General features: G+C 36.5%; 1 protein-coding gene across 1 annotated transcript; it reads left to right on the forward strand.

The window, feature by feature from the left end:
• Positions 1–911: 911 nt before the first annotated feature.
• LOC149837315 (nicotianamine synthase-like) lies at positions 912–21,024 on the forward strand. Its single transcript, XM_090008014.1, has 4 exons — positions 912–1,220; positions 11,637–11,810; positions 11,902–11,967; positions 20,110–21,024. Exons 1-4 carry the CDS (start codon positions 912–914, stop codon positions 21,022–21,024), a joined length of 1,464 nt encoding a protein of 487 aa, XP_089864140.1.
• The last annotated feature ends 6,449 nt before the right edge of the window (positions 21,025–27,473 follow it).

Consider the following 27,473-nt stretch of genomic DNA (forward strand, 5'->3'; position numbering starts at 1 on the left):
ATCGACACTTGAGGATTTGGATCTTAGTGCTCGAGTAGAGGCGGCTCTTTTGTTTTCTTTGTTTTTATTTTATTTTTAGTTAAATAGGGCCTTAGGTCACATTTGGGGTTGTAATTAATTTATTTTCTGCTCATGGCTGTGTAATAGGGTTTTACGCATTTTTGTGTTGCATATTTATTTACTTTTTATTTCTATTAAGACAATAAAGGTGTGCTTTGTGTGGAATACAATTTTTTTCACCATGTTCCCTGGGTTTGACTTGGATCTCACCCTAGTGTGAGCCGGTTTTTATTATTTGGTGTCTGGTTTACATAAATCATTTTTATCAAAAATAACTTTGAAAATATTTTTCATAAAAATTCACACCAAATTTTTAGCTTCGTTGTCGGGAAACGACGATTGAGAAATAAATATTCACTTTATTGCCTAGTATTTGTTCACATTATATTAGGATTGCTAGTTTCTTTTTCTACATTTATTTAGGACTGTTTAGTTTATTTTCTTGCACCTTTATCTAAGATTGCTTAGTTTGTTTTTACACATTATTTAAGATTGTTAGGACTGTGTTGCTTGTCAACCCTAGAGCCATCTTACATTTCTTGCCTGACCCACCTATTAGGGTACCCATTTCATAGGTGATCATGCATCTAGTTTAATTTTCTATAAGATAAATGTTTGGGTGTAAGTACGTGATTGTGTGTTTATTTCTTTCTGCTTTGTTTTGCCTGCTTTCATGGTGTGGTTTGATCACGCTTATGCGCTAGGATTAGGTAGAAAACCAACCTTAGTACGGTTGATACACCAGTCTCTACATAAGGTGTATGCAAGGGCAACACTCGCAAGACCTCAAGCTCATTGAACCTGTAGAGGACCCAGAGTCCATCTTTAGGTGAGTCCGCAGATCCGGCCACATGGATGAAGATCAACAAATCACCCATCCTCTGAAGGAGTATTTCATCCCAAATGAATATACTCTCACCTCCTGCATCGCGAGACCTAATGTAGGAGCAAACCAGTTTGAGATTAAGGTTAGTGTCATCCAGATGCTCCCATTCTTCTATAGCCTTAGCAATAAGGATCTCTATCGTCATCTCGATGAGTTTTTAGAGATCAGTTTCACAGTACGGATCAATAACTTTGGAAATGACACTTTAAGGCTAACTCTCTTCCCGTTCTCCCTAAAGGACAAAGTGAAACACTGGCTAAAGTCCATAGATATGGTACAAATTACCACTTGAGAATAATTACAAATTTTTTTTTTAAAAAAATACTTCTACATTGGCAAGACGAACTAGTATAGAAAGGCTATAACCAGTTTCCTTTAGATCAAGGGAGAACAGATTCACGAAACCTGGGATAGGCTCAAAGACCTACTCAAGAAGTCCCCCCACCACCAAGTACCCAAATGGCAGTTGGTGCAGTATTTTTACGATGACTTGACTAAGAAACACAAGCAAATGGGTGATTCTTCGTGTGGGGGCACATTTATGATCAAGAGTGAGGATGAAGTATGAGCTCAGTTCAAAACATTGAGTGAAAACTCTATGCACCATGTCTTGTCTTTGAGATTTGATAGGACCACCTTTGCTCCTAGTGGTCCTAAAAAATGAGGATTTTTTTAAGATGAGTCAAATCAAGAACTGCAAATCAAAGTTAACCAGTTGGCTAGAAAAGTGGACCAACTGCTAGCCAACCCAATTTCAATAAATCAACCGAGTAAAGTGTGTGAGTTATGTGCTAGCCCTACACACTATATTTTTGACTGTCCGGCAGCACCGCTCTATCCTGAGTTTGTTCAGGAGCAGGTGAATGCTGCCCAAAGTTTTGCCAGACCGACACATGATCCTTATGCACCCACTTATAATCCCAGTTGGCGAAACCACCCCAACTTTGCATAAAGAAATCCATAAGACTCACCCTCTGTGCCTTCCCAAATACAGGCTAGATCGAGTAACTTCCAACAAAGTTACCCAAGGCTCACATTCCCACAGGCTCATCTCCACTTTAGCCAGCCTTCTCCCAAGAACCCACAGTGAGTCAATCTTTTCACGAGAAGCTCCTAAAGGCCTTTTCTGATATAAAGGCCAACCTTAACTCCCACACATAGTCAATAGCGAAGCTTGAGACTCAGATGGGACAATTGGCTGAGGCCTTGAGTAGGCACAACAAAGGGAGCCTTCCTAGTCAGCCTGTCGTCAACCCGAGGGACAAGGAACCCATGCATTTTGGCCTGCACATGACTGACTCACACCATGATCAGGTTCAGGCTATTACTACCCTTATAAGTGGGAAGAAATTTCATGACACCACGGAGATGACTGAAGAGTTTTAGAGGTAGAAGAGTGATCAGTCGGTCCCTATAGATTTATCTTAGGAAAGTGGGAGGGCTCCACCACCTGAGCCTTTTAGGTCATATATACCCAAGGCCCCTTTCCTGAAGCTTTTGAGAAACCAATTTTTTTTGGCAAGCAAGGGACAAAAATACAAGAAATTCTTAAGATATTCAAGCATGTTCACATAAACCTTCTCCTGTTAGATGTCATCCAACAAGTGCCTGCATATGCAAAGTTCCTTAAAGAACTTTGCACGCAAAAAAAAATCAAGATCTCTTCCAAGAAGATCTTCTTGACTGAGCAGGTAAGCTCAGTGTTTTAGCACCGAGCTCCACCTAAACTTAAGGATCCTAGGGCACCAATCATCTCTTGTGTAATAGAGAATATGACCATCAAGCATGTTTTGCTCAATCTTGGGACCAGTGTAAACATATTATCGGGTTTTTTATATGACATTTTGGGGATTAAGGATCTAAAACCCACCTCAACCAACCTACAGTTGGCTGATAGGTCAATCAAGATTCTTCGAGAAATATTGAAAGATGTGTTAGTCAAGGTCGAGGACTTTTATTTCCCTGTTGATTTTGTTGTTATGGATATGGAAGGCACTGATATCGTTCACCATAATCCTATCATTCTAAGTAGACCATTCTTGGCCACTTGAATGCTTGGATTAATTATCGTACTGGGGAGATGGATGTATCATTTAGCAACAAGAGAATGAGATTAAACACATTTGATTCAACCATGAGAATGACAAAAAATGACAAATACTTTCATGTAGATAACATTAATCCTCAATGGGAGTAATCTAATCCATAGTTGGAAACTTGCATGGATAACTTTATGTTTTTGGGATCATCGAGCTTCACAAAGATTTTCAAATAGGCATGGAGGCTAAGCTTGTTCATAGCAGGAAAAAGTGTCATTGCAGGGTCCATAGTAGTAGAGTTTGGGGACATGTAGTGGATAGGGCCAAAGATGAAACAATATACCAGAGACCTCTCGATTGAGCATGACCTTGAGTCCATTGATCACACGGACGATGAAGGGTAACCAGAGATCCGTATGGCTGAGTAAAACTTAACGCTTTTTGGGAGGCAACCCTTACTGTTGTTGTAACTTTAGTAACTAAGTATTTTTTCTACTTATTTATTTCTTTTTATTTGTTTTATAAGCATGTATGATAGATCATGTATACATTTCATTTCTTGGATATGGTTTATGAGTTACAGGTGAAGGGACATCTCTAAACAAATATATCAGGTGATATATATTTCTTCTCTTGTATGTCTTTTGTTTCCTACTATGCATTCATTTAGTTGCATATAAGCATGTGGGAGTGCCACTGAGGATAGTGTCAGTTAAGCATGGGGAAGGGTATAGTTTGCACCCAATTTTTTTTGTCCATGTATCTGCTCTGATAAAAACTCATAAAAATTTAACTTTTAAGAAATAAGTTTTAACCTTATATAAATGTGTTATATGATCCAACATTATAGAGAATTTTTAAACGCTACGATTTTTTTTTTCTGACACTAATCTAGAAAGCATAGTCATTTATGCAGATTTCAAAGAAAGGATGGTAGATGAATGTGAGAGTTTATTTTGAATCACGAATATGAATATGCACAACTTTATTTTTGAAAAACTAAGCAAATAAAAAATATCAAGAATAAGAGCTTAAAAGAGAAAATGAGCATACGTTTAGTCGGTTGATGTCTTCGTATTTCCTAGTAACTGGGCTCAGACACAAGTTAAAGTGTTTGATTCTCATGTCAAAAAGGATAATGAAGGAAATCACTTCTTTGTCTAGTCAATAGTTATAGCCTATTTGGTTTAAGCAAGTAGAGCCTAACGGGTGTTTACACCTTGTGCCCTAAAGCCATCTAGTTTGGGAGACACCGTCCTGAAAGCTCGCTATATGGACTTTATAGAGGGCCTAAGAGATGTTGACATTGCACATGCCAAGAAAAAATCTATATGTAGAACTATAAAAGTATAAGGTCTAATGACTCAAGCAATTAAGTTTGAGGGATACTTTGTATTTTGTGCCCTAAGGTCATCTATCTTGGGAGTCACCGACGCAAAACTTGTTACAGGGGTCACAAAAACCTGAAAATGAATATATTGATCAACTGAAAAAATAAAATAAAATTATAAAAAGTGAGAAAGAAAAAAGAAAAAGAAAGTATAATGTGAGCTTAAAGAAAAATTCATTACTTAGAAAGAATGATGAAAAACTGTACATAAAACATATAAGTGAGGATAAATAAGTTATAGCATAAGTGTACTTGATTTTTTGAGAATAAACATAAATAATTGTGACTTTTAGAAAAGTAAAAGAAATAATTTTTCTTTTGTGGTGGCATGCGTAAACTCTAGATATGTTGTGAAAGTGTAATGACATGAAATATTTGTTGGACAAACTTCTTAACTGCCTAATGCTCTTTGAATTTGAATTCTGATGTATATATGACAGAGATGTTTGTGGGTAGCATCACTGCAAACCCTCATGAGACTTTACTCATCCATTGAGGTAACCCATGGGTTTAAAGAGCTTGTTGCATATGCTAAATGCAACCGCGATTCCTACGAAAGTGAGTTAAGTTTTAATTTTAATGCTCTGTTTTTATTTTTTTTTAAGGGTCAGTTTGCTCATAGATTAGCAAACGATAAGCATGGGGGAATTTGATCATGCATAATCTGTATTGATATTGTATATAATTTATGTACATGATTAATTGTGAAAAGAGATTAAAAATCCTTGTTTAGCAATTTTTGGCAAGGCACTTTCTATTTTTCAAATAAGAGAAAAAAATGATTAAAGTGGATCACTTAAGTATTTTTTGATAATTCTAATTTTTACTAACCATGTTTTTATAAATAGTTTTTTTATAGGTCTTTTGAAACTATTAAGGTTTTGGGGGTGTTTTAGAAATTTTCTTAAACACACCCAAAATCTACTTTTCATTATAAATAATAGTTAATTAGAAGAGGGGGGTGTCTTCTCTTGAGAAACACGCCAGCCCCTCTCTCCTCTCTCTTCTCCTTCTCGTCCCTCTCTGTACCGTCAGTTCTCCCTCTATTGTTCTCTCTTCTTTCTCCTATTTCGTCTTTTCTTCTTTCCCATCTCTCATCGCTGTCCTCTTCTTGTTCATCAGAGTGTGCATGCTAGCTTGGAGAACGACCACTTCTTTTCTCAACCCCTCCGTCGGAAGCGACTGCCAGGTATGCTTCTTCTCTCCTGTTTCTTTAACTTTTCACATTTAGTTTAGATTTGTTTTATTTTATTGAATGCATAAAATTGTGCTTTAGCATTGCATATATCATAATTTATTTTCTGCAATTTTGTTGCATCTAGAGTAGCGTAAAAATTATTTCAGCATCATATAGATAGGTTTTATTTTGTAGTTCATGTTGTTTCATTTTTTTTTGGAGTGCATGTTGCTGCAATGCAATATGCGTGAAAGCCGAAACTGATCTGTCATCGTTAACAAATCTGATCGCTCTTTGATTAATGCTAAAACAGTTGATCGAATCTCGATCATGCCATAACAGGCCCAACAATTATCGTATTTCGTATTGCATAGATTTTGCAGACCTACGCATACAAGAAACTATATATATATATATATATATATATATATATATATATATATATATATATATATATATATGTGTGTGTGTGTGTGTGTGTGTGTATTTAGCCAGATCCATCATCAAACTAGAATTGATTGGATCATCCAAAAGCATGCCTATCAGCGTGATTTGTAGATCACACATTCTGGTTTCTTCATGCCTATTTGTGTGATCATGATCTGAAGTTTTGATCTCAGATCAAATCTATGTTTTTTTGTCTGTAGAAATTGATGCAAATACGTGGCAATATTTTTTTATACATGTTGGGCTTTCAGTAGATCCACATCGAACTGCAGATTTGTTGTATCACGTTCCAGTGTGATTCAAAGATCACAATTGCTGCTTGATCTGATCTGCCAGTGTTTTTGGCAGATCATGCAGCTCACGCACACACGTGTGAGTCGTGTTTCACACCATCAACGCTAGTCACCCAGTTCAGCGTGATCAATGTTGATCATGTTTTTAGACCTACAACATGTAGCAGTTTCTATTTAGCTTGTCTTAGATTTTGTTAGTTTTTTTAGTTTAATGTTTCATTGTAGTTTAGCTTAGATTTTTTGAGTTTCTTTACATAGTTAGTTAATTAGTCATTGTAAATAGTTTTTATCATTTTTAATTATATATTTTTTTATTTACAAAAACTAACATTCGGTACATTATAAATTGTGTGTGTGCATTTTTGAGTTTTTTTTTTGTTTTGCGTGTTTAGTGTCTCCTACAAGTACATTCACTTGTGCGAAGGAAGTGCCATCGCTAGGGTCATGCTCGTGCAAAGCAAAAGAAAGCGAGTCCGTAAAAGCAAATAAAGCCCTACAAGTTTTTTGCTTTTCTTTAAGTTTATTTGTATATTTTTTTGGGCCATAGGCCATTTAATTGAGTTATAATAATTTTTTATTTTTGCTCGACTATTGTAATAGGGTAAAATGTTTTACTTATTCTTTCATTAAGGCAATAAATCTTTGTCATTGTGTGGAGTGCAAAGGCTTTTAAACACGTTCCCTGTGTTTGACTCGGACTTCACCACTAGTGTGAACCAAAATTTTTAGATTTGGTGCACAGTTTACATAAACAATTTTCATTCAAAAAATATCTTTTAAAAATACTTTCACGAAAAGTTGCACCAAACGTCAACCAACATTTTGGTGAAATGCCTCAACGAACTGGCTGATCCACCCTTGGGTCATATCTGAGCCTCTTTTCTTTAGTTCCTATTATTGTTCGACATTAAAATATTTGTTGTTGGACGTTCGTTGAATTGCATATCTGATTTTCTTTTAGTATTCATGACAACAATGTAGCATAGCCTGTTTGAACCACATTCATCCTCCCTAATAGGTTCCAAATAAGGGTTAACAGACCACTTGAATTGGAAATCAAAATTAATACTTAGAGATTAATTTAAAGTGTTGTTTTCTTGGTTGAAATATATCACAATTAATTTCTGTAAAATTATTGAATTCGCTGCTGTAATTATCTATTGAACTGCTTTTCATTACTTGGTGAGTTCATTGTTGGTCACATATTACCTTTAGTGTTTGCTTCCTAGGTTGTTTCTCTACCCCGTCGCCATCTATTTACAAAATAGAGGATATTCACACATTGTGATGTGATGATAGGGATGTATGCATAATGCTTATGCAAATATAATCATTATTGTGAAATTGAGGACATTTGTTTGATGTTTATGCAAATGTACTCCATTATTTGCAAAAGTAATTTTTCAATGAAAGTTACTATGTATTTAAGTGAGATCTACAAGTATCTTATGCATGAAAGTCAACATGTTTGCAACCTCTGCTTGCAATCGGTACTTTTGCATAAAGTTTTGTGAATGTACTTTATTATTTTATTTGCGAATTGAGAACATTCACACACTATGATGTGAGGATAGAGAGATCCGCAGATGACATTCACATCATGTATATGCAAATTTACTTCATTACTTGCAAACTTGAGGACATTCACATGATGTTTATGTGAATGTACAAAAGCAACTTTATATATGATTCAACAAGTATGCAAATATAAAACAATTCACATGCTAAAAATTTGTGCGTGTCAGCACATATTTGTGGATCTCATTAAAGAGAATTTTATTCGGGGAGATTCACAAGCACTTTTTGCTATCTTCATATAAGAGTGTGAAGGTAGATGTCATTCACAAGACTTATATGTGAATGTCTGCACATATTTGAGCCTCCTTAAGGATCATTTACAAAAAAAGAGATTTGCATGATAGCTCATGCATGTCGTACTATACATGCAAAGATAATACCTTATTTGCAGAGATTGATCAAAGTGCGATGGTTGAGAACATTCTGAAACATTAATAGGTGAATGTCACTACACATTTGTGAACCTTTTTGAGGATCATTTATTTAAAGGAGATTCACACAGTAGCTCGTGAATGTCATCTATAAATGCGAATTATGTATAGTATTTACAAAGGTATGCAAATTTCAGTTACAAGAGGTTCACAAATTTAGTTATGCGAACTTCATGAGGTTTTGCAAAATCATCAGCGTAAATGTACTTTTTAGTGATTGGTTGTGAGATCAGGACAATGTATCTATATATCGCATGAACCTCAAGAGATGCACTCGTGAAAAGGGTAAAAAAGTCAAAAGGCGAGCATTTGTGAATTTGAACATGAGGTGGATTTAAAAAATTGAGACATTTTGAAAAATGTGTCACTTTTGCCGTACAACACCGTCATTTTCTGTTAATTTTATTTGGAAGCCGTTGTGTTCTTGTTTCAGTCAAGTCTCCTAATTGTTTTTGGTAGCATTTATAGGAGGGGATAGAAAATTTTGCAGCCTCTCATTGTAATACGAGAAGTTTTGAGTTTGAATTTGTTTTCCTTTCATTTTAAATGAGGACATGAAGCGTTCTGCTATGTCACTGATGGATACTATAAACGCAACAAATATGCAGTAGGGCATTGAGACAGGAGTAAGTGTTTTCTATGAAAAGTAGAACCTAACGGCACATACTTTTTAAATATTTAAAAACAATTTTTTGAAAAATTTTATTTATAAAATTATATATGATTAGTAACAAAACCAAAACCGATAAAGAGATAAATGGTGTCGGTCACGTATCATAGTGTGTCATGTAATGTGTTGGTGTCATGCCGTGTCCCTTAGACACCCGGACCCTAAAGATGATTAATAGCAAGGTGGCATATGAAGCTGGGTACTCTCCAGTTGGCAAAGGGGACATGGGATTTTACGCCAATGAACTCGATGAGACGATGACTGAAACAGTTTTTTCTCGGTTATGAAAAAAAAAAGACAAGTGAAGTGACGTATGGACAATAATTAATTTTATTTTTCTCCAAATGGTAAGCCCTTACCTTCATTGCATGCGTCACTTGATCTACTGGGGACTTGGCATGCCTTTTTGGTGGGCCCACTGCTGAAAAACAGCATGGGAGGTTGGTTCTCAAAGAAATAAGAAAATCTAATTACACCATAGATTTTGTGCATGGTGGTTGATATGCCACAGATGACTCATGATGACTCATGTGCTGTGATCATCTTCCATATGTGTCATTCCTTCCAGTTTCTTGCCTACTGCATTCTTTGTCTAACACATAGGGAGGGTGGCCTAAACTAATGAACTGGATCTAAATAAATCCTTTCAACCTGAACTATGCCCTGCTCTGACCGTGCATTAGGTTTGACATTACTAAATTTGATCATTTTGAAAAGTTGTCTAATAAAATTTTAGTAAATTAAACACGTTTGAGGTACTGGCAACATGGATGCATGATAACATTTGAGAGCAATGTACTGGCCGTGATAAATTTGTGATATTGTCAGGATTTTATCATTTTAAGTTGCTTTGATAAAATTCTAGTGAATATGATAATTAGATTTTGACAAATTAAAAATGCTGAAGGTAGAATTAGGACATAGATAACAGATAATGTTTGAGAGCATTCTACTAGATGATTGTTCATGATTTGAGCAATTTGTCAACAATTTTTTGTTTGGCTAGGACAAGGAAAAACTCCATTACCAAAATGAGCATTGGTTGGCTTCCTGTCAACTTTTAAGATCCCTTTATCCACTCAGGAGCAATTTGTCAACAATTTTTTACATTTTTTGATTTTTGCATATCTTCAATGATAGGAAAACTAGGCGATAGCCGCTGGTGGAATTTCAATGAGGATCAGGCTATGTTTGGGAGCCATGCATTGGAATGCAAATATGGTTTTGTGTTTTGTCAAGACCGTCTATTGAAACTTCATGGAGTTACGAATTCTTCATACCTTGTTTGAGAGCTCCCCTTTGTTTTATAGGGAATTTTTTCCCAAAATCTGTGATTCCGCCATTTTTTTAGATATTTTATCTGAAAAAAGTAAACGTTTCTTGAGATGTGACTGTTTTAATAAGTTGCCTTTTGCAGACAAATTACAATGCCCCATTAGTTTTGGTTGAAAATTTACTTGAGATTTTGAAAACGAATTCAGGGCAAACAAAAGCATCTTTATAATCTAAGTGGATATTTCTTTTTTTTTTCGTAACAGAGCTGGGGAATCAGGACTTACATTTTTACAAACAGCCTTTACCCAACCTAGATAGGCCTGTTCATACTATGAGGCAGTTATTCAACCGAACTTCAAAGTTGCAACGTCCCATTAAGAGCGAAGCAGGTGATATGCCCCCCCCCCCACCTGAAGATGGTCGTTAGCTACATCGCTTGTTCGGGGTTCCAATGAGCACTACGTATGTAAGCATGTATGGCTCATATCTCCATGTTTGTTAGCATCGGAGTCCGGTGTGGTTGCAAAAACTTAAGTACCTTTTCCTCTATTGGTGTCATAAAACGACAATTCTAGAAAAGGAGTTGTTGCAAAGACTTAAGTACCCCGAAAATGGTTATTTAAGACCTAGTCCCTGCACTACAGGATTATCCGAGAAAAGAATCTCCCCTGAAGAAGGCCATGAACATCAACCCTCTCTCTCTCCCCCTTCTCTTTCTGCCTCTGCGCACATCCAACAAACGATCCTACACTGCTCCATCAAGCACCGACTCACCTGCACACTGACTGTAGCATGACTCAACTTGATGAGTTGTGGAGTCTGATTCAGAGTTTTTTTTCTTACAGGAAGGGGTTTCGGGGGTTCCTCCGATGCAGGTCCCGCTGCGCGGTCAACGAGCGGGGGTTCTTGTATAAATTTTTGTTTTGGGCCTTGTATAAATTCTTTCTTTTCTTTCCCTCTTATAACTGTCGAAAAAGAGTAATAAAGTGTTTTGTTTGATCGTGACGCTTATATGTTTCCTTCGGTTGTTTCTTGATCAAAGTTTTCGTAACACCCATTCCCATGATTTTTTGTTTTTTTTTTGCTATGTGATTTTCGTAAATCGCTACTCAATTTAGCGATTTTTTTTTTCGCTATACGATTTTTGTAAATCGCTACTCGATTTAGCGATTTGTCATTTTTTCGCTATGCAATTTTCGTAAATCGCTACTCGATATAGCGATTTGTTATTTATTTATTTTTCGCTACGTGATTTTCATAAATCGCTACTCGATTTTGCGATTTACTATTTTTTTTGTGCTACGCAATTTTCGTAAATCGCTACAGTGTGTAAATCATAAATCGTGATGCCAAACAACTTTCCTTTGAGCACGATCTTCGTTGTGATCAGGCTGTAGTCGCCAGCTCAATGGCAGTCTTGAGGTCTGTGATGGAGAAGCCGGAGAGGAACGTGTCATTCTCGACGTTGGCGGGGAGGTCGGTCCTGTCGGAAAGCACGACACTGGAGGTTGAGATGAGGACCTCGCGGTGCCAGAACCCAATGAATCTCCGCCAAGACTTGAAGGTGCGAGCACCTGTGTTGCCGATGTAGGAGTAGACAGATTATACTTTGAAATACTCTGTTGTAGGTATACTGGAGGAAGATTCCGTTGTAGGTGTCCCTCGAAGGCGGCGGAGCGACCGCCGCAGTCGGTTGCTCGCTGGACGAGGGCAGCATTCTGGTTATCGCTAGCAGAAAGAGGACGACGATCAACATCGGATCGCCGGCTCTTTGCCTCCCTTAATTTCTTGTTTAGAGAGAGAGACAGAGAGTTTTACAGTGTTTCACGGAGAAGGAAGATGACAACGGAAAGTTCAAACAGAAAAGAAAGAGAGTGTTTCATGTTTGTTTCGTTGTTTGGACTTTGAAGAATTAACATCATCCTCGACTTTCTGGATAAAGGATATTTTTGTCTTTTTTTTGAACCGTCATTTCTCTTTTTTTTTTTGAATGAAAGATATTTTTGTCATTTTCTCAAACCATCATTTCATGACAAGAATAGTAAGAAAGGGTACTTAAGTCTTTGCAACTACACCAGACTCTGATGCTAAGTGATGCCGACACTCTAGTTGGACTTTTTATTTTGTAATAGATATTAGATCTATCTAACAAATGATAATGGACATGCATTAACTCAATCCCACTTCATTGAAAAGATTTTTAAAAAATATATTGTAAGTCAATTGCTACTATGTTTGATCATAGTAATAAGTTTTCGACTAACACTAAAAGATGTATACATGAGTGTTATTGGTAGTCTCAATGAATGGAACTAGACTAAACATAGCTTTTTGCATGAGAAAATTTAGTTGATTAGTAATCTAGGACAAGAGCTTTGAGATGCTATCTATTAAGTTCTGAATTGTACTTAAAATAAACTCTAGATTATGAGATATTCTATGTGAGAGAACCCATTGTACTTAAAGAGTACACTGATGTAAACTCAAATTATGATTCTAATAAATCATCATTAACAAGTGAATGCATATTTATTCTTAGATCTTAAGTGGTTGCTTAGGGATACAAGAAACAATCTGTGATAACTCATTCTACAATGAAAATATAATCGATAACATTTGCTTTAGCTAGCATGTAAGTTGAATGACTTAAAAATCTCTTATGAAAATATCATTAAGAGATAAGTCAATACTTTTAATAGCTATGTATTGTTATAGTCAAGCAAATATTTATAAAGTAACAAGTAATATTTATGGTAAAAAGTCTAGACATATCAATCTAAAACAATTTACTCAAATAAAGAGTAATCTTTATTGAGTATGTAAAATCTTATCAAAACTTTGTGAATTCACTAACAAAGGAACTTTTTTGAGAAATTGACTTTAAGACATCAAGGAGAATGAGGGTAAAGCTTATAATAATCGATCATAGAAACCTAACTGCATGATATGGGTCAAACCAAGTGGCTTAACGAGAAGAATAATACATTGAGTGATTGTGTTGGGTACTTATGATTTTCTCATTCTTGATATTAAGTGCTCAAAACCTGCGTACAGAAGTTGAGTTTCAAACTAAACTCTTAATGAGATACATAGGACTTATGATTGAAGTATTTCAAATAAGTTTACACCTTTGATGTACTCACCTATATGAGTGTGAAGGTATGGGTCGCCTTCTATGGGACTTAAGCTTTGTCTATAGAGCACATATAAAACTGAGATACAAACACATGAGTCTTAATGTGTGACTTCTATATATTGGTAGACATACAGTGATCACCTGAAGTGAAAGTGTGTATTATTGTGTTTGAAAAGTCAATTAAAATGCCTAATTCAAAGCTAATGTTATTGGGGTCCTAGACTATGACTAAGTAATACTAATGTGGAGATTCAAACTTAAAAGGTATCTTCATTTATGCACTCAATCTTTGTAAATAGCTTGTTAAATCATTCCAAAATTTTGACCTACACGGGGGATTGATGGGGTTTTGTCTCAAAATTATTGAGTTAGAACCTATGGTTTGCTTATTCTTTTTCCTAGATTAACTTATTGAGTTTATCACTCTTTTCAAATGCTTAGTCTAAGATTAAAGAGTTTAGGGTACTTCACATATGTCAATTAAATATTGAACTTTGAACTTAGATTTGGGATTAAGTTTCGGTTTGGTTCGGTTCAGTTTGGATTGGTCTTGGTCATGGTCATTTTTGAATTTTGACAAATCTTTTTTGCTCTTAGAATATTTTTATCTCAAAAAACCTTGTTCAACCTTCTTTAAGCCTTTGGCCAACCCATTTATGAGCTTTGATCGATTTTTTTACCGTGACTTGGTCCATTGAACCATTTGAGTCACCTTTGACCACGAGCTGGACCTACCCAATGTTTTCGCATGACCCCTTCATTGCTTCAATGTTCTAGAACTGCTCAACCATGTTTACGTTTGATTGTGACTTATTTTTGGACTCCTTTGCGCCTGGCAATATCATTTCAGGCCCATTGACTACCCTCTTCATTCTAAGACTTGGCCCAACCCGTAACCTTCTTTCTTCTAGTTGTTTGGGTCTTTATGGTTGTCATTTTCCAAGCCCAAACCATTTATTTCTAGCTATTGGGATAGAGCCTATATATACCCCAGCTAAGGATGCAAATTGGTCAGTTTTGGATCCCAAAATAATACATTGAAAAGTCAGATCAACCAAAATTTGCAAATTATTTTTCTTGGATCTAACACATTTGCAACCCTAACCTCAGCCTTCTCCCATTCTCTCCATCATCTCACAAGCTCTACTATGCTCTCTCTTTCTCTCTCTCTCTCTCGAGCTCCCTACTCTTTAAAGTTCTCCAACTCATATGAGCTCTCTCTCTCTCTCTCTTTAGTGAGTATAGGCCTTGACTTAGTCAAGACTCCGCCTAAGTTAAGCTTAGAGTGTAGTCTAAGTTAAGCTTAGATTGTAGTTTAGGTTGAGCTTAAGGTCTACCCAATCAATTCAAGAGGTAATTCAAGGTGATATGCGTCAAGTTGCTCACCTTCACTCCTGCAAGGTGTAGGTCAACTTTCATGAGTAAGTGAAAACACGATTGTATATTAAGAAATAAGTTGCACAAATACTTATCGCACCAAGGACTTGATCCTAAGTGGGGCAACTATCGCTTGAAAGATAGTACATCTAACACGTGTCTCCGAGCGCACCTAGTTCAAGCTTAGTTACCATATCCACTTAATGACTTTTCCCAACCGATGCACAGTGAAGATTCAGACCATGTTAGGAGTTTAAGCTTTGGTGGTACTGGATATGCCAAAACATGTGAAGCCTAATTGTGTGTTAAGGTTCAATATAGTCTTGATAAACTGGATTTTGACCCAGATCCAATTATGTTTGCTTTCCTGTTTTGGATATTTGAAATCTGATGGACCTAACTTGTACTTACTCCAAATCCAATCCAGATTTGTGTACATGCTAGGACAGACGTGATCAAGTCTACTGTGAGCCACAGAGGGTTCCAATCTAGACTAGCTTTATGGTTCACCAACAAATTGGGTTGGCAAAATTGTTTACTGTCCTTGATAAATTATGCAACATTACATTTGTGATTTTCTAATACTATATTCGTAAATGCCTTAACACATGACTTCTTGGCTGCATTTGATTGGACTTTTTATCTGTTTTTTTCCCAAAAAATATGTAAGTCCCTTCAACTTTTGAGATATTTTATCTCAAAAAACTCGTTTCTTGAGATGTGACTATTTTAATCAGTTGATTTTTAGGGTGTCAGGTTGGATCTTAGCTGACCCGATTCTGAATCATGTCTAAAATTAAAACCCAAACTCAACCCAATCTAATTTAGGTTCGAGTACAACTAGAAATTATAGACTCATATGGGTTAACGGGTTTGGGTACATATCAAATCCAGTACAATCGGGTTGAGTCTTTAATAGACCCCATTTTGATTTGGTTTGGGATCAAGTTTGGGTATTGCTGAGCCCTATGGATTAACAGGTTCAGGTATGATAGGATTGGGTTTTAGCTTGGGTCTTGATATGATTGGTATTTTAGACCTATTATCATTATTATTTTTTATGATGAGGGAACCTTGCCAAGAATCGGGTCACTTAGTGGGCCCTCCCCTTACGAGGAAATCCCCAGATTGGGGTCATTAATACCAAGCTCTCGGTAACCCACCAGTTAAAGGCACTAAAAATATGTAAATGAATAAAATTAACTATTTACTAAGAAGATTATCTGCTAACAAATGATAAGTTTATTAATTATTATAAATAACGCCAAGTGTAAGTATAAAAAAATATTTTATATCAACAAATCCTTTCATGTTAAAATAAAAACATCAATGCTATATCAAATTCAATGTGTTCTTGAGTAATATTTTTTAGAATTGATATTCACTTCAGCCCATCAATTTCCGTGCCAAAGGTAGTAGGAAGTATCTATAAAATAATGAATTAAAGGCATATTAGTTTTAAGATTATCAACTTCTTTAAATATTTAATTGATTATATAATACAATATTTACCAATTATTCTAGTTATTTCCTGGTACTACCAAATTATCAATTATAAAATGGATTTGGGTAGATAATGGGTTCCGGTACGAAGCAGGATCGACTTTGGGTCGATTGAAGAATAAAATGGGTTTGGGTATATAATCAGGCCGGTTCGGTTTTACAATATGGAGAACCATTCGGGTTGAGTATAAAAAGTGGGTTCAGTCCAAAAAGGTTTGGGTCTTTATTTGTAATACCCAAGACGCGACCTGTTTTCATCATCGGTCTATATTTTGGACTTGATTCGAACCCATGAGTCCACTAAAATCAGGCCTTGTTGGGTATAATTGATTTGTGGCGTCTGGTTGGGTTGGGTATACCCGACCCAGTTACACCTCTACTGCTTTTGATACAAATTAATACGAAAAAGTTTAACCATGTTTTGGATAAACGTGGAAAGCGCAGAACCCACTGGCTTTGGTAAAAAATTTACTTGAGATTTACAAAAGGAAAAAAAATTCAAAGTACAGTCAGTAGCACTCATAGTGATGGGCGGTATATGCAAAAGTCGAGAGCCAATTCACTGTAGTATAGCTGACCAGCTCTCTTATTAGCCAAATAAAAGCATCCTCACAATTTTAAGGGTTATTTGGATGACACCCAAAACCAGGTTTATAACCTGGTTTAAACCTGATTTTGGGCAATAACCAAGTTTTGAAGGAAAATCTCAGCTTTGTGCATTGTTTGGATGACACAAACCTGAGTTTTTATCAACTGTTTTTTTCAAAACCCAGTAAATGAAAAACAGCCAAACCTCGTTCCTCTTCTCCACCCTCTCATCCTCTAATGTATGGCCATTTCCAGTCGATGTCCGCCAGAAACTGGCTGAACCAGTTCTGGATGGTTGGTAATTGGCTGGAAATGGCTGATACTCTCTCTTGCAAAAACAATTATGTCTTGCTATTTTTGGGCCAGTTACCGAACGAAAAATGGCGGGCTGATGTCGCCATGCATGGTGGCACCAGCCCGATCATTTCCCAACCGGTGGCTGGCTAGAAAATGACCTGACCATTTTTTAATTTTTTAATTTTTAATTTTTAATTTTGTTTTGTTTTGTTTTGATTTTCCGACATTTTCTGGTCAACCATCAGCTAGAAAATAATCCCGCAATTTTTTCTTTTTTTTTTTAGTTTTTAGGCTTTTCGACCATTTCTCAGCTGAACATAGGCTACAAAATGGCTAGGCTGGTGCCCCCTTTGCTGGGTCGGACCAGCAGAGTTATTTCCCAGCCATTGGTTGAAAAAAATGGCTCCTCCATTTTTTCTTTTATTTTGACAATTTTCATGTTTAGGCTTTTTGGCATTTTTCTAGTGGTCATTAGCTAGGAAATGGCTGGAATGATGGCCCCCTTGCCAAGTGGGATCAGCCCAGCCATTTCTTGGCTGTTGGTTGGCAGAAAAATGGGCCCACTATTTTTTTTAATGTTTTTATTTTGAAATAGCTAAAAATCTCCAGTGATCTTTTTTAATATTTTTTTTTAAAATTCTGAAACCCACAACCTGATTTTTGAGGTCATCCAAACACAAGACCAAACTAGATTTTAAGGCAAAACCACGTTTATGAAAAACCTGATTTTGTCTATTGTCATCTAAACGGGGCTTAAAGTTTCATCACATAGTTTAAGACTTACGCAAGAATTCATTATGCAAGAAATTGAAAGAAATACTACATATGAAAGACGACAGCACATACATCATCTATGGGCCATTTTGAGCACCCACCCACGCACAAAATGTACGTCGACAGCACATACAACCCAAACGGCATGCCAAGGTACCAAATGAAAAAAATGATGCATGCCAAGGAACAAGGATAGCAGTGGACTTGGGGAAAACGGGGCCCCACCCCTCTCGCCTCCCCCCGTTTGGACCAGGGATGGAGGACATGAAACAGAAATGAAGGCGGGGATGGACTTACATTTCCCCCCGCCTCGTCCCTGATACCCGTTAGTAAACCTTTCTCTCCTTTAGGGAAGACAGTGGACCAAGGGAAAACGGAGCTCCACCCCGCCTTAGGATGGAGGACATGAAACGGGAATGGAGGCAGAGATGGAGTTTAAAATCAAAACCCGTGTAGGGATGGAGGTGGGGATAGAGGACAAAATTTTGAGACGGGACGGGGGTGGAGACATTGTCCCCCACCCCCACAACGATCCACTGCCATCCCAAACAAGGAAGATAAGGGCTTATCGTTTTCAGAATTAACATTGATACTGTCTTTCAAAGAGCTGGTGTACCCTCGTGGGTAACGAACCCCTTAGTTGGAACTCATAGGAAAAAGCTGTTTTGACCAAATCTGAGACATCTTGGATGTGTTCAACGTGATCAAAATAACATGAGACAACCTTTGGATCATAGTTTTTCTAAGAAAAATATGTTTTTTTGAGGTTTGAAAATTTGGTACATTGTAAGCTGTATGTAGATTTTTTTCAATCCTCATAAAATCTGACATATAAATAAAAATGCATGATCTAAAGGTTAGTTTTTACTAAACTTAATATGTAGATCACATCTAGAGGGTTAAATGTGCAAAAAAAACTGATAAAAAAATAAAATTATTATATTCTTTTATTAAAAGGTTCCTTACCCACCAGGGTAGCAAACATTACTAGCAAATTATATTATATATATATATATATGAGTAATACTACTGTTCTCTAGTACTCCCACATACTAGAAATCATGGTTGTAGGTTGTATATTCTCAATTAAACCTTATAGATGTACGTCTCAACACAGTTTATTTGATAGTAGTATAATCATGCTTTGGATCATGTTTTTTTGACATAAAAGAAATTTTTTAAATCATAAAATTTTGATACATTGCAAGCCATTGATTTTTAAAGTTATTAAAAGCATACATCTATGCTATAATCACATGATCCAAAACTTGTTTTCTACTAAATAATGCTTATAGATCATATCTATAGGGGGTCTGACCAACAAAAAACAATTAAGAAATTTGAAAATCTAAAGCTTCTATTAGGTGGGAGTAAGTACTCCAGGAGCACCCTATCATTACCATATATACATATATATAAGTATATCACTACTCTTCAATAATTTTTTAAATCATAATATTTAAAAGTCTTAATAAAAAAATCCCCTATACAAAATAAATTTTTTTGTTTGTATATAGGGGCGTTAATGGAAACATGCTTGATACTCGTTTATAGTGTAATAAAAACCAGTTCATGTGTTAACACACATTTCTCAAGTAACTGAGATGAGTTTCCTACACATTTGATGCGCTCATTCATGATTTAGAAACGAGTCGTGTACTGGTATGCCTGATATGCTATGGTCAGTGGCGTAGCTAGGATTCATGTGAGGGGGTTGGGTGGGTCCGGGGGCAGTGCCCCAGGAAAAAAAATTGAGATAAAATAAAAAATGGCTACAATCATTAATAAAAATCTATTTCATATGCACAAATCAAACTATTTGCTGCAGTCAGGGTTGGGCTAGGACTGGGCTTTTAAAAAAAAAAAAGTTTTTTTTAACTGTTTCGGGAGGCAGGACTGGGAGCTTGAGGGGTGGGGGGGGGGGGGGTGGGGTGCAGGACTGGCCTGTTTACATGACAAAGTGTGAACCCGAATTGTGTAAGGTATCAAATGACTTTACCGTGAGAAGGACATGCCCCTGCTCATGCATTATTTTACTTTATCTATTCTTATGTCATTGCTTTATAAATAATATCCTGCTATGAGAATTCAAATCCAGACAGTTTACCACACCTAAATATTAGGGCGGTTGAATGAACAGATGCATATAAATAGATTCGTTCACAGCCCTCTCCTACCAACAACCTAGCCTTTTTCATCTTCAACAGTATCAATGGCTGCCCTGAAACAGTCAATGAATGAGTGCCATGTGTCAGATGAATATTTGATAACCAACATTCTCAGAATATATGCAAGCCTCTGTGAGCATGAGTCTCTTAGGCCTTCCGTGTATGTCAATGGCCTCTTCACTCAATTGGTGAAGTTGTGCACCCTTCCATCTTCCATAAACATCAAGCTCTTGGCCCCCGAGTTGCACCAAATTCGGCAAGGCTTAATAGACATATGTGCCCGTGGGGAAGGCCTTCTCGAGGTAGAATTCTCCACATTGCTGTCAAAGATCTCTCGGCCATTGAACTGCCTCAACCTCTTCCCTTACTACTACAACTACGTCGAACTTGCAGGCCTAGAGTACAAAATCCTTACCTCCAATGGTCTAGTGCATCCCAACCATGTAGCCTTCATAGGATCTGGGCCCATGCCTCTAACATCCATTATTTTGGCTACCCAATATATGGTATCAACTTCTTTTGTTAACTATGATATTGATGAATCAGCAAATGACATGGCACAACAACTAGTCTCAACGGACACTGATCTGGCAAAGAGGATGAGTTTCAAGAGCTGTGACATAAGGAATGTAAAGGAAGAGCTTGGAGAATTTGACTGCATATTCTTGGCTGCACTGGTGGGGATGAGTAGGGATGAGAAGGTGGAAATTCTAAGCCATATAGGCAAGTACATGAAGGCTGGTGGATTTCTGCTTGTGAGAAGTGCAAATGGAGCAAGGGCTTTCTTGTACCCAGTGGTTGAAGAGGAAGACCTGTCCTCCTTTCGAATTCTTCAGGTCTTTCATCCTACTAACGATGTCATTAACTCTGTAATTCTGGCACGAAAGCCCCTTGATCCAGGCCAAGTATGTGACAGTCGGCAAGATCAACAATAATAGACTAAGTTCAAGGTTAATGACACAGACCATCCTCGGTTTATAATAATACGGTCTGTTTTCTGCACTTGAAAGCAGGCCGGGTAACCAGTACTCTGTCTGAAGGATTTTCGTATGGTCATGTAGGAATAAAAGAACAAATAGAAGGTAGCAGTTTGAGCGACTCTCCATAGCTTGGAATAAGCAGTGATACTCCTTTTTCTCATCTGAACAAAAGGACTTGCAATCTGTATGGAAGGGCTAAATTTTGTGTCAAAACAATTCCTAGATCTTTACCCTCTCATGCAGAAATTTAAGTTTGACACTACAACAATGTATACCAATTGGTGTCGGTGTAATGTAATAAGAATGCTTGATTAGTAGTAGCTTTTATGTTCAAATCCCATGTTTGTCATCTAAAATAATATAAAAGATAAAAAAGATAAGATGATAAATTAGTTTTCATAAGGTTTCTACGATGATTTTCGTCAAGATAAAGAAAAAAAAGCGGTTTCTACCATGGGAAAGCCGTGGACCAAACTGCACCACTCTAGGGGCAAAAATTTATCTGGAACAGCTGATGAACCTGGCCTTGTTCCGTCAATAACGTGCTGGGACCTCAGATCCCAATTAAAAGCTCAATGGACGGTCCGCTTGATTAAGTAGGTGCGCAAGCACTACGCCCTACTATATATATATATATATATATATATATATATATATATATATATATATATATATATATATATATATATATATATATATATATATATATATATATATGAAATGTTGGTAGCTGCTAACCACTTTTCTAGTTAACCGTATTACTGGGGCTTTGGAAGGGTTTTTCACATTATTACTTAAATCTGACTATACAGATGTGAAAATGATACTTGGATCATGTTTTTTTGATGAAAAACATAAATTTTTAAGCTTTAAATATTTAAAAAAAAAATCTTAGACTGTTAATTTTTTAAACCGTATAAAAGCTACATGCGTATCATAATCAGATGATTCAAGAGTTGATTCTTATAAAATCAAAATGCATCTGTACGGTCATATTTAAGGAAAACATGGAAAGTCCCTTCAAAGTCCTGGTTAGCACAACAGCTAGCTAAAAAAGTGGTTAGCGGCTAACCACCTTCTCAAATAATGAAAGAAAACCAGACATATGTGAGATATTTCCTTAAACCGACTATAGGATTCTAATCCAAGATTCAATGTGATTTGAACCTTGAAAAATCGAACCCTTATTACATCTCACTTGAAAAGTATTTCCTTTGAATATAAATTTTTTGAAAATACCATTTTCTACCCAACATAATACTGACCGTTGCGACCATTACCTCAGGCGTCAAGGGCATGAAAAAGATGGCCAAGGGTTATCGAGCAAGATTGCCAAGTGTTGGTGATGGAGCTCGTGAAGTGCCTTAGCGAGACAGACTGTGTTAGAGCGTGAGGAACCCTCACTGAGAATGAGGGTTTAGCGATGGTGGGCTTTGGCAGATGCTCTCTCCAGCCATTGATTTTAGGTATTTTCCCCTTCAAAACATTATCAATCTCTCTTCCTTCACCCCCTCTCAAAACTCCTCCCTTTGTAACCCTCTTGTCCCCCTCTCTCTTAACCATTTTTTCTCTCTTTACACCCCTCTCAAAACCCCTCTTAATTTCTCTCTTTGTGCAATGCCCTCGTCAACCTCTCTCTTAACCCCTCTCTGCACTCCTATCAAAATCCCTCTCTCCCTGCATTTGTCTTGTCTCCCTCTCTCATAACCCCTCTTTCTCCTTGCAAGCGGCGTTGGTCCTCAGTGGGTGGTGTTGGTTGTTGGCTCCTCCTATGATCGCTTTCAATGGGTTTGGGGAGTGGTCGAGAGACCCACCCACAAGTTGATCACCCAACCTCCCATCCACCTAGAGGGAGGTCTCGTACAGTGCTTCTAATGCAGAGCATCCAGATGATCAAAGCATTGAAGGCGAGTTGGATACAAATTCAACTCTCTAGACTCGATCCAAGATACGATACCTTAGAAGATCAAATTCCCTTCAGACTCATTCGGGTCCAAATGGATCTCCAGAGTAACTACTTCATTTTGGCACATCTCAACTTCTAAGAATTTTGTGTTTAATTTCTCAGAAATTACCTTACGTGGCAATTTCATTTTTGCGAATATTGAAATCAGTTTTGTACTCTTTTTTTTAGGTGTCGGATCTTATGGATCCAGATAGTTATGGTGTTCGGTAGGATTATTTTAGGGCACTAGAGGGTGTTTGGGGTATTAGGGTAGATATTTATTTATTTTTAGCAATTTTATTTTGCTCTAAAATGGTTCAAGATCTATTTGCATGAATTAGATCTTAGACAAGATCCAATTCATCTTAAATAGATCTATATTGGCCCTCCCCTCAATGGCTGAACCAATATGTATCCCATTTAAACTTGTTTGACCAAAGTTAAGAAGAGTGTAGCTTGACTCCCTATTGGTTCAGATGGAGGTGGACTTAAAGTCTCTTTAAGCTCAAGGAACCTCCAAGGTGGCCAATCGGAAGACACCTCGTTCTTGACCATCCAAAAGCAAAATATTTGAAAATTTGCCTTTTCATTAGCCACTAAGGAGGTGGCCTCCAACATGGCCAATGAAAGGCCATGCTACCTTTCTTCCTCCCTTAAATGAGCTCAGAAAAAAAATTTAAGGGGGTCTTCTCTCTCTTTGCTTGAAAATTTTGTTGAAGAAAATCATGGTGGATCATCCCTAGTCATCTCCTACATTGGAACGTTTTTGCTGAAGCTTGTTGGAGCTAGACTGTGGTGCAGACTATAGCTCCAGTTAGGCATGAACCAGAGTTACAAGTGAACCGTTTATGTGTCTGTAGTTGCTGTCAAAAACTTGTACCAACTGTGGTGGCTAGTTCATTGGCCGTGGTGCCCTTGCCGAGTTGGAAGGGAGTAGATTCTCTATTGTTCATATTGTTCGTGTTTACATGACTCTTTATATTATTGCTTGAACCTTATCTTGTGACTTCTAAAAGGGTTTTGATTAAACTTTTCTTAGTTTGAACTAGTTATATATCTTGTTTGATCAAAGAGGTTATCTTCTACGCATTGGATCTTAAATATAAATTTTTCTGTTAGCTTGTTTGATATTTTTGACTTGTTTTTAATCCTCACTTAAACTAACCAGAGTTGGGATAAGGTAAAAGGGATTTAGCACTAGAGAATATACATTTAGAAGTATTTCTGTGTGAAGGTTGAATAATAAGCCCCTAACATTAAAATTTGAATTAAATTAAATATGTTGTCAAATTATGTAACACCATTTGGTTCTATGATTGTCTGTGAATCAAACTGTCACACTAATCAAATCATAACTTTTAATCTACTCTTTAAACATTAGCATATGATAGCTTGTTGAAAAGCTAACATACATGGCTACAACTTATACGTTTAGAGATTTTTTTGATTTATTCGATTTGACTATCAAAATGGGTCTAGAACTGAGAAAATAGTCATTCAGGTGACTCTCTAGACTGTAATAGGCCAACCCCTTATTTGGTTCGTAACAGAGTCATCCAAACTCTAATTCAAGTAATGTTTATTGTTCTGATTTGCTAATTAAATTCTCTACAACTTTTATGTTAAATAAATTTGCTGAATCAATTCTATTCATGGTCAAAAGTGTCTTGGAATGGATAGAACAATCACACGAGTGACTGTACAGAAGTATACCAGTTTGTCATCTTGCTCAGGTCATATAGGAGTCAATCAATGTCTAATTTGAGTGATTTAAATTTCTCTAGTTTTAAAACTAAATTTTCTATAATTTTTGTTTTTTGGTTATTGACTGAATTCATAAGGAACAATCCTTTTCTGACCTGTCCATACTAGCAGAGCAAAATGCGCGATGCTTAATGCTAAGAATCGTATGCGGCTTAAAATGCTATGAAAAAAAAAAAACAAGAAAAATGCAAATACAAAAGCATGCAAATCGGGTAAATACCCGTGGTGAGTAAGTGATGCAAACACATCACATGTTATTTACTTTCTTGGATGCAATACTTTTTTTGCTCACACACTCACTTAGTTGTGGATATCTAAGACTGTTTTGCTGGAGTTTGGAGATCATGTTGAGCATGATTTGAATGTATGGAAATAGAAGTACTCTTATTTTTGTAGTTCAGATTTTATGCTAGTCGTGGTAGTAGTTAGCGAGATATTGAAGTGTGTTTGTTGTAAGTACATGTTTGACATTGTTGTGATATGAATGATTGAATGTATTGTAATGTTTGACATGACTATACATGCTTGCATGAAGTTATTTTCGATTTGATTATGCATTTCATGTAAAATTGTATCATGAAAACATGCTTAACTTGAATGTATCATGTTTGTGAATGTGATTTCATTTTTCTAAATATCCTTATGATGTATGTAAATATGATGTGATGTTACACAAAAAAATATTGAATTATCAATGCATACATAATAGTTCATGAAATTGCATTTTATGTTAAGCATGTTTGTGGTAGAGAGGAAAAAAAATTATGTATTAACTAAAACAAAAAAATTGCTCACCAACAATCACCAAAAAAGAATTATTAGATATACACCAAACAAAAATTGCTCACCAACTGATTCATTTAAGACCTTTAAATCTTTACATTTCATGCATATGTCATGTCTATGCTAAGATTAAGAGTTATGTAACTGATCCAAATAACATTTTTATTTGTTAAAATATGGTTCGTGGAGGTCATAGTGGTCGAGCACCTAGTGCTTGAGGACCAAGTGGAGGCCGTGGGACAGCAATAGGTAGATGTCTTTGTGTTATATTTAAATATAGGCATTCATTATATTATTGTTTATATGTTGATATAAAAATTGTTACTTGTTAATCGTCTTTATAGGATCCTAGCTCAGTGATAGCCAGTCTCAACCTTCTTCACGTAATGCTTCGATAGGTATATCATTTAAATAATTGTATACTTGATTAGTTTAAATGTGCATTATGTGAATTTCTAACTCATTGTTCTATAGATGATGTTTCGTCAGATGCTGGGTCTTCTCTGTCTAGCACACGATGACTCATTGAAATAGTGTATATCGATAGTCGATCGTAAGTATTTCATTGTCACTTGTCCAATACTTATCTTATAAATAGTGTATATCGATAGTCAATTGTTAATGTATACCAATTCATATGTAGTGCGCGGTTTGAGCTACAAGAAGTGATTCAAGAAATTAGGAAGTTACTAGTTCAACATCTTTCAGGACCAGTCGCTCAATGGAAAGAATACTCAAAGGAGATGTTGGACAAATTATGGTCCACATTTATGGTATATAATCGTTTATCATATCTAATGTGTTTTATATTTAATTTTTTGTTATAGTCATGTGTACTAACTTTCTGAAATTATTTATAGGCTTCAAATCGCTTCGCGACTGCGAAGGAGGAGCAGGACGCGAGGCTAGTGTGGCAGAAGGTAGCTGTCAGTCGATTTGCTGACATGCTTCACAATATGAAGACTGCAACAATAAAAATAGCTGGTGGGATAGATGATCCACTGCAGTGGAAGGGCCATGACCCATCTACTATCAGGTCAGATTATTGGGATACAATGTGCGACAAGTGGGCAAGCCATGAATTTTGAAACCGCTCAGCAAATGCTGCACAAAACCGAGCGAAGATGCTCGATGCCTATCTACACACAAGTGATTCTAGGACTTTTGGGAGCCATCAGAAGAAAATGATAACTCATCAATATATATATATATATATATATATATATATATATATATATATATATATATATTATCAAATTTATAAGTATTTCTGCATACTTTCTAATTGATTTTTTTATCGTTTACCCTTACAGAAAGCTGAAAAATGAGGCATTGTGCCTTATAAGGATGTGTTTGTTGAAACACATAAACATAAGAGCACGAGAGAGTTTGTATCAGAAAAGGCGAGAGCGATAACAATATATATTTATTGTACTAATAAATATTGTAATATACAAGTTACCACGATATACATTATCATAAACATTATAATTCTTAATTTTTAATTCACACTGTAATTATTACTTTTGTAAGAGTCATACGAGTAGCAGATGATAGAGCGATATGGTGATGACTCCACTCAGGGACTTTTGATCCAGCAGCATGGGTGACTGCAACCGGTGAACCCAAAAAAGATTTTGTGTTCAGGTATGGGAGTAATATAAACACCACACCAGTCGTTGCCTCCTTCAGCGACGGCTCTCAGAGTTCTCTCCTCAGTATCAACTCCTAGCGGCCGATTGACCCTGCTATTTCTTGGGATGGTGTCCGCCATCTTTGTCAGGATACAATGCATGACTTCTTACATGAAGTCATTCCCAACCTTGTCTATAATGAGTTGTGTAACTTTTTTTGGGACAAGGGAACTTCGTCTGCATTCAACAATGAGCTCCGGTGCCTGCCAGGTATAAAG

The sequence above is a fragment of the Nuphar pumila genome, chromosome 5 (genome assembly GCF_984573655.1).
Source record: "Nuphar pumila chromosome 5, dmNupPumi1.hap1.1, whole genome shotgun sequence".
NCBI lineage: Eukaryota > Viridiplantae > Streptophyta > Magnoliopsida > Nymphaeales > Nymphaeaceae > Nuphar > Nuphar pumila.